General features: G+C 41.8%; 1 protein-coding gene across 1 annotated transcript in view; it reads right to left on the reverse strand.

Moving 5' to 3' along the window:
* The window catches only part of STK39 (serine/threonine kinase 39), a 304,142-nt gene that overhangs the window by 221,372 nt on the left and 74,348 nt on the right, over positions 1 to 8,422 (reverse strand). Inside the window, 1 exon segment of the mRNA XM_017867497.1 lies at positions 1,949 to 2,057. Within this exon segment, the coding sequence (XP_017722986.1) occupies positions 1,949 to 2,057 (109 nt within the window).

The following is an 8,422-nucleotide window of genomic DNA, read 5'->3' on the forward strand; positions in this document are numbered from 1 at the left end:
TTTAAAAAAAAGCAAAAGGTTAAATCTTCAGCTTGAGCAGAGCACTTGGGACTATTCAGCGTCTCAAGTCACCAGAATTTCTCGTTTCGTCAGAGTTGGTAGAACCCCACAAAAAGAGAATGGCTTAAGATCATCTTGTTGGCAAAGCACAAGTCCCTCTGCTGAATGAAGGGGCAGTCCCAGCACTCAACACTGCAGTCCAGCTCTGGCAGGCTTCCTTTTTCTTTTCCTTCTTTTTTTCTTTTTAATTAAAAACTGAAGTAGGCACTCAAGGAAACAATGACTAATAAGATTGAGGAAGACTGAAAACAGAACAGAACTAAGCTCTCCAGGGCTCCCCACCGAGACCTACACAAGCAGACCCAAGCCAATTACAATGCCTTCGTCACCTCATTTTTGGGCTTCTGCTTCATCCAAGAGAGTTTCTTTTTAAAAAAAGGAAAACATTAAGACACCTCCCTCGACATCTGCAGATTAAAATGGGCTCTGTCATATAAATCCTGCTATGCTAGTTTCGGGTTGTCCAGGCACAGCAAAATGTTCTCCTCTGATCCTAAACCAGACTTCGTGTCTCAGAAAGATACACAGGGAATGAAGCCCTCAAAAGAGAACATACCAGAGATGTGGGTACGCTGGGTGTTCCCAAGGAAATCGCTTGGGCTTTCTAAGCTTCAGTGCCCATGCGTGCAAAACGAAAGTGTAAATACTTGCAGCACCGCATACTAATTTTTAAGTCAACCGATTTTAGAGTCACAAATTCCAGCACCAACATTTACTATGTGTGTGACCTTGGGCAAGTTGCTAAACTCCCTTGAGATTTGGTGTAATTTCTGAAAAACAGGGATGGTGACACAGGCCATTCAGGGATATTGTCAAGATTAGATGAGGTAAGGTCAGTAAATTGCCTTGGACAGGATCTAGCCACAGAGTCTAAGTGTTCAAAAAAGGGAACGGTTATCATTATTATTCCCTCTCTGATAGTGATGTTAGAAGATTAAAAGAAATAAAATACAGGATGTGAAAGCACCTTATAAATTAAAGTGTCAATGGCTTGCATCACTGCAGGGATCTGAAGCTAGAGAAAGGAAGTGACTTTCCCTTCCCAAATGCAACAATAGGATGCGAATAGTGCCACTTCTGATCAACACTGCAAGTGAGTATACAGCACACATTTCTCCCCATGTTAACTGAAACCACATTTAGTGAACACCTACTGGGCGCCAAGTTCAATGAATTCAAAGTGCATTAGACAGTCTTCACGAAGTTCACAATCTAAATATGCACTGTCCAATACTGGAGCTGCACAAGGTGATTTAAATGTAAGTTAATTAAAACTGAATACTCAGTCCCTCAGTCACACCAGCCACATGTCAAGTGTTTAAGAGTCACATAGGATTAGTGAAAAGTAGATAGCAGCACCTCAGAACATTTCCATCATCACAGAACATTCTAATAAATGGCACTGAGATAATTCAGCAAACTGCAATGTGTTAAGGACCTGAATAATGCTAAAAAGAAAGGACTCAAGGAGAAAGGACTGGCTAACTTAAAAAAAAAAAAAAAAGCGGCAACTGTGGAAAGGATGTGACCTTTTAGGTCTGAGAACATGGAACAGAAAGGAGAGATGCAAGGCTGAGAAAAAGGGCAGGTCAGGGACAAAGGCATGAGAGCACATAATACATTCCGGGGGCTGCCTCTCAAACTAGAAGGTCGAGCATTTCATACCTGGAGAAGACGACATACATATTCTCAGAAGTTAACTGAAATTATGAAAAGCTTTGAAGGTCAATGCGAAGCAATCTGGATGTTATCCTCTAGGCAATGAGAAACCAAACAAACTTTCAAACACAAGAGAGAAAGGATTCAATCTAAAGTCTTCTCCAATATGCTGGTTCCAACAAAAGAAGAGAAAACAAGCAAACAAATAACAACAACAAAATCCACTTACCTCCGCTTAGTAATTTCATGACCAGCCAAAGTTCATCTTTGACCACAAAAGAGGTGTAATAGGTCACTACGTTGGGATGGCTGCACTGACTCATGGCTTGAATTTCTTTCTATAAAAAGAGCAAAACATGACATAGTACCATGGGGTGAAAGGTGGCAAGCAAACACAAGTGAATCACAGTTGAGTACCTGGGTAACTTTCCTACTCGAAAGCCTACCTGAGGGGCTGCCTAAGCCACTACTTCAAAGAAGGTACATAAGGACCAACTCTCTCACCGCATTATCAACTCAGATTAGAAAGTTCTCTACAGGAGACCACAAAGCCCTGTGGGCCAGCCACTGCACATAGGAACTTCAGATCACTGTTATCACCCAGATGATCCCCCAACTCTGCCAGCAGAGAGCCCTGCCATGTAGGACTAAGAGCCTCATACTTGAACTGAAGGCTTGACAGGGAGATAAAAGACTAGGTAAGTTACTAGAACACCTACATCCTGGTGCCAGCCTGAACTCTGGTGGATCTTAGCTCCTCCCTCATCCAGAAAACGACAACAAAACTGTCTCTGTTTCTCAGGACTGCTGTGATGGTAAATGAGAAAATTCATTTGAAAATGCTACAGTATTATTTGCCAGCTATCTGTCATAGTAGATATTCCATTAAGTGAAAAAAAAGGAGGTGGTAGGGAAGAGTGCAGCAGGCGAAGTAAAATAAGCTTGGGAAACATCAGATACTACATCTCATTCTAAAAGAATCACAGGGAATATTAGTACTGTCAAAGGCTCTGAGAAGTCCTGCAGTAGATAAACGGCCACAGTTTAATCCATATTAACAAAGCGGGAAAAGAACGCTTTGTAGGTTACATCTTGGAAACACTGCTATAGAGAATAAAAGTTTTATATAAAGACATAAAACAACAAAGCTGGGAAATAAAACAAATGGAAACTTTCAACAAACCACATTTTTCTGGAATATTCAGTTTCATATTGATTTCAGTTTGTCCTTTTAAGTTATTGTCAGATGACTCCATAAAAGCTTCAGTCTAATGTAACTCTCAATCAAAGGTACCAGACCAGTGTAACTCACTTTCAAGGTGCTATCCAAAAAGGACAAGAATAACCTAAATGATCAAAGAAAACTCATTTTTGCTATTATGTATTAATGATGAAAGAAGAGTACATTTATGCATCCTATGAATATATTCAATAATAATGAGCTTTGCATTAACTCAAAGTTACCCAAGTAGAACATCTCAATTTGGGCTGTTATCTTTGCATGTCCAGTACTGCCTAATCCTCATACTACTAAAAAGATCCTACATATCCAACAACTTGGCCAAAATTCTGTAACATGTAACACTTACATACGTTCCTTAATATATGTTTATTTAAAGTGTTTTTGACTGGGAGCAGTGGCTCACACCTGTAATCCCAACACTTTGGGAGGTCGAGGCAGGCGGATCACCTGAGGTCAGGAGTTCAAGACCAGCCTGGCCAACATGAGGAAACACTGTCTCTACAAAAAATTAGTTGAGTGTGGTGGTGTGCGCCTGTAGTCCCAGTGACTGAGGAAGCTGAGGCACGAGAATCACTCAAACCTGGGAAGTGGAGGTTGCAGTGAGCTGAGATCGTGCCACTGGACTCCAGCCTGAGTGACAAAGTGAGACTCTGTCTCAAAAAAATAAAAAAATAATAAAAATGAAGTGCTTTTAACCAAAGATAAACTCCGTAGAAACTACTAATTTTTCTATTTTCTTTTCAGTATATAACCATGTTTTTCCTTCATCATTCCCCTCATCCATTGGACTGATTACAGGTTTTCTAGATCTGACACTTTTCAATTCAGCAACTCTTATCCTTTGAATAACATCTGAAACCTGAGGTCCAGTTTCCATCTGTTTCCGGTATTAGGTTCTGATGCCATAAGACACTTCTGAAGGAGAAATGGAACACTGCCCCGGCCACTCCTATTTCAAGTCAATAGCATCTGCCCAGTGGGGGGATGGCCCACATTGAAGGTCTGCAGCATTAGGTACGGTCCAGTTTAAACAGATGCCTAGTGTTCAAAGAAATGTCTCTTAAATGCAGCTGTGCTCTAAATGTAAGTGAATGCCTTTCTAGTGCTGTAATTCCAAACTTTTAAATCCTTTATCAAAATGCACAAAACAACTAACGGTCATACAAAAGGAAATTCTTTTGCATTGAAGGCAAGGTTGAGTCAGTCTAGAAAAACCACTTTTTGGTCCTTCGCATTTAGATGGCCAGTATCACTTCCCACCCAGAGTATCAGGTTCTCTGACTTTGCAGTGAGCGTGTGTGTGTGTGTGTGTGTGTGTGTGTGTGTGTGTAACTCCTTTAGAAAACCTATAGATGGCCGGGCGCGGTGGCTCAAGCCTGTAATCCCAGCACTTTGGGAGGCCGAGACGGGCGGATCACGAGGTCAGGAGATCGAGACCATCCTGGCTAACACTGTGAAACCCCGTCAACAAACTAGCCGGGCGAGGTGGCGGGCGCCTGTAGTCCCAGCTACTCGGGAGGCTGAGGCAGGAGAATGGCGTGAACCTGGGAGGCGGAGCTTGCAGTGAGCTGAGATCCGGCCACTGCACTCCAGCCGCAGCGACAGAGTAAGACTCCGTCTCAAAAAAAAAAAAAAAAAGAAAACCTATAGATATAACTTAGCAAATTATATTTCTTCAAAACTCTGAGTCTTAGAGACACCATCTGGACATTAAAAGGTTCCAGAATTTAAATGAGTTGGGGATGAGGGGTCACAGATACCACCACACCAACACAACCACAGGAGCAATATAAGGACAGGTAAAAGAAGGGGCAGGGGGCCCGGGAGTGGCTTTGCATCAGTTTGATCACTCAACCTCACATTCTTCTTCCATGCAGCTGAGCCGTCCCTCTTCACTTCTTGGCTAGGGGGTCCATGTCCCCAACTCCTGCACCATCCATTGTCCTGCATAGCAGCTTTTCCACGAGCATCAATGCTTAAGGACATGAGAAACTTGCCTTAGGGAGAAACACCTGTCGCTCTGTCCTGGGATATGACCTGTGCGATCACTGATCCCCAGGATAAGTAATATTTCCATGTACAAGAAAGTAAAAGCCTGAAAAGTAGAAATCTTTCCACAAAACTATCCCCTCCATTTCTTTTCAAAACAATCATGGGTGTTATTTGAATGCTCCCTTGGTAACAATCTATCAGTTAAATTATCTAAGCTTTTCCTAATGCCCTAAACTCATTCATGTGGTTAGGAAAAGACATTTATCCCCAAACATATCTGTTTGTCCCTATCCTTAAAAATAACAAAACTATAGACTAAAGATGAACAATGTGAAAATATAAAAATGTTTTAGCTGATTCTTTCGACTGAATGAATGGGTTCTAACATCCTAGTCTCTTAATTAGGTCACAACCCAAAGGAGGAGCATGAGTTAAAGTGGTGCTTCCCTAATTTGGATGGGCATGCAGATCACCTCAGCAATTTGCTAAGTTGCAGATTCCCATTCGGAAGGGCTGTGGTGCCGCCTGAGAATCTGCATTTCTAGCAGGCTTCCATGTGATGCTGATACTGTGGGCCCAGAAACCAGACTCTGAGTGGCAAAGCAGTAGACTGAGCTTTGAAAGAAGGCAGAGAGGAAGGTTGGGGGATATGAGAGGAGGGACACAGATGACTGCAATGAAGCCCACAGTGTCAAAAGTGCCCAGCAGGGGGTCTGGCCGACAGCACTGCCTGGCTGAGTCTAACTGGAGGAGAGTCTAACTGGAGGAGAGGGGTAAGAAGCAAAGCTGGAAATAAGGGAGACTGTTGTACTAAAGTGGTGTGAATTTCACAAGGCCAGAAAAGGGTAAAAACTGCATTGAGATTTAAAAACGAAACGCAAGCAAACAAACAAAAAAACCCACGAGGTCAAAGTTGGGAGAAATTACAGAACTCTGAAATCCAGGCAAAACATTTGCCAAAGATATAGCCAAGGAATCGAACACAGTGGCTCCCTTGGAAAACTAGGAAATGAGACTCAGACATGTCACAAGCGCCAAACCAAGCCATGGTACAGTAGTTAATCTCTGAGGCTGACAGAGCTGTTCCTGCAGCTCCATCCGAAATGCATCACAAGTGAAATTTCACAAGAGTGGGAAGACCAACCTTAAAATGGGGTAGCATGGAAGATCCGCTATCCATCTGCTAGAACTGAAGTGGCAGCCACAGCAGTACCCCTCTGCAGTGAGCTGTGTGCAAGAAAGACATATCAAAGACGGACACCCACATACTGCTGCTACGCCAGCCCTGCAAAATTTGCCAAACCAGACATTATGTGCGACATGCTAGGTGTGGTGAGGAATACAAAATATATAAAGTATCCTACCCTACAAATATGAGGTGTTGGGAGGAAAAAAAACTTCCCCTTCCCCCAAAAAATAACAGAACTAAAAAAAAAAAAATGGAAACAAAACTTAATTTTTTTTTTTAGACAATCTCGTTCTGTTGTCCAGGCTGGAGTGCAATGACGCAATCATAGCTCACAGAAGCTTCGACCTTACTGGCTCCAGCAATCTTCACACCTCAAGCTTCCTGAGTAGCAGGGGTGATGGGCACATGCTATCACATCCAGCTAATTTTTAAAAATTTTTTGTAGAGACAGGGTCTCACTGTGTTGCCCAGGCTGGTCTCGCGCTCCCCGGCTCAAGCAATCCTCGTCCTTGGCCTCCCAAGGTGCTGAAATTACAGCTCTGAGCCACTGTACCCTGCCATAACTAAATATAATAAGAGATTTTCTCATATTGCTATATGGCCGTTCGTCTCCCCAAAAAAAAAAAAAAAAAAAAAAAAAGAATTCCTCCTACAAATAGTACTGAGGCCAATCAGGAACTGTGATTAGCAAGGATCTGATCCCCCAGGATCTACTACAGAAGGGCTGCACTCTATGTCACAGCTGGCTTGGAAGCTTGGTTTTGCCATTTACTGGCTTGATTACCTAGGCAGGTTATCCAACATCTTTGAGCCTGTTTCCTTTTCTGTAAAAGGAGATTACTACCATCTACATGAGATTATTGTGAGGGCAGGGGAAATGAGATGTATAAAACTCCTTGCAGAATGCCTAGCACGTAACACAAATGTTCAAAGTTAATTCAATCTGTTCAATGTCTCAGTTTCTTCTTTGTGTGTGAGCATCCCCCTAATTTCAAATGTCCCAATTCCTGACTAAGCCTCAAAGGCACAGAGACCGACCATGGCAGCAGCCCTCACTTTTTCCAATAGAAATGTGACATGACACATCTGTTGGCCCCACTGGCTCAAGGAGTTTGCTGTAATACATGGATAGGTCATTTGGTAATGAATTTTTAACCTCTACATTGTCCCAATCCATGGTTTTCCTAATTCGCCTTGTATTTAATTTATGCTACCTTGTCATACTTCATGTATCCTGGTAAACTGCCTCAAACTCTTTTGGAATAAGGCATCTAAGCAGATACTTATGTAAAGGGTTCAGAACAAAGAGAAATAGTACAAGTTTAAAGATATAAGAATTAGGAAAAAGTTAAAACCTGATTTCTTTTGTTCCTCAGACCGTAAGATTCATAAAGCACTAAAAGGAAAGAGATTTTGTCACTGAAAGGGAAGAGTTAAATAATTCTGAATTCAAAATATTAAACTATACTTAACCAAATTTGCATATTTTACAACTTATGTAAATCCTAAATAAATTCTTCTTTATCTGATAATGATGGCAAAATATCCTACTCAAGTACTTAGTTAAGAAATCAAACCTACTCAAGCTCCAAAATTGTTCACAGTTAAATCTGAGGAGATACTTCTAACTTTATTCTAAAGCAATGAATCGCAACCTTGGCTGCATATTGAAATCACCTGGGGAGCTTTGACAACCACCCACGCCTGAGTCCCGGCCCCAGGGAGGCTGCTGTAAATTGGTTTAGGAGACAGCCTGGGAATGAAATTTTTTCAGAAGCTCCCAGGTGGTTCTAACGTGCAGCCAAAGCTTAGAACCCCTACTTGCAAGTTAAGTGCTGAAATGTATTTTTCTTTCAATGAAATGGTGAGAGAAACATCTAGCTCCCAGGCACATTTCCCCACTGCAACATAATCTACAAAGGAAATCTATATATGATGTACAAATACTATCAAATAAAACATCTACTTCCAAATGCAAGAGATGACCAAATACGTCTGTAAAATGTATGCAATACCCTCAAAACATTTCATATGGAACCAAAAAAGAGCCCGCATTGCCAAGACAATCCTAAGTCAAAAGGACAAAGCTGGAAGCATCACACTACCTGACTTCAAACTATACTACAAGTCTACAGTAACCAAAACAGCATGGTACTGGTACCAAAACAGAGATATAGACCAACGGAACAGAACAGAGTCCTCAGAAATAATACCACACATCTACAGCCATCTGATCTTTGACAAACCTGAGAGAAACAAGAAATGGGGAAAGGATTCCC

Source organism: Rhinopithecus bieti, unplaced genomic scaffold, assembly GCF_001698545.2.
Source record: "Rhinopithecus bieti isolate Rb0 unplaced genomic scaffold, ASM169854v2 scaffold_3854, whole genome shotgun sequence".
In the NCBI taxonomy this organism is placed as follows: Eukaryota; Metazoa; Chordata; class Mammalia; order Primates; family Cercopithecidae; genus Rhinopithecus; species Rhinopithecus bieti.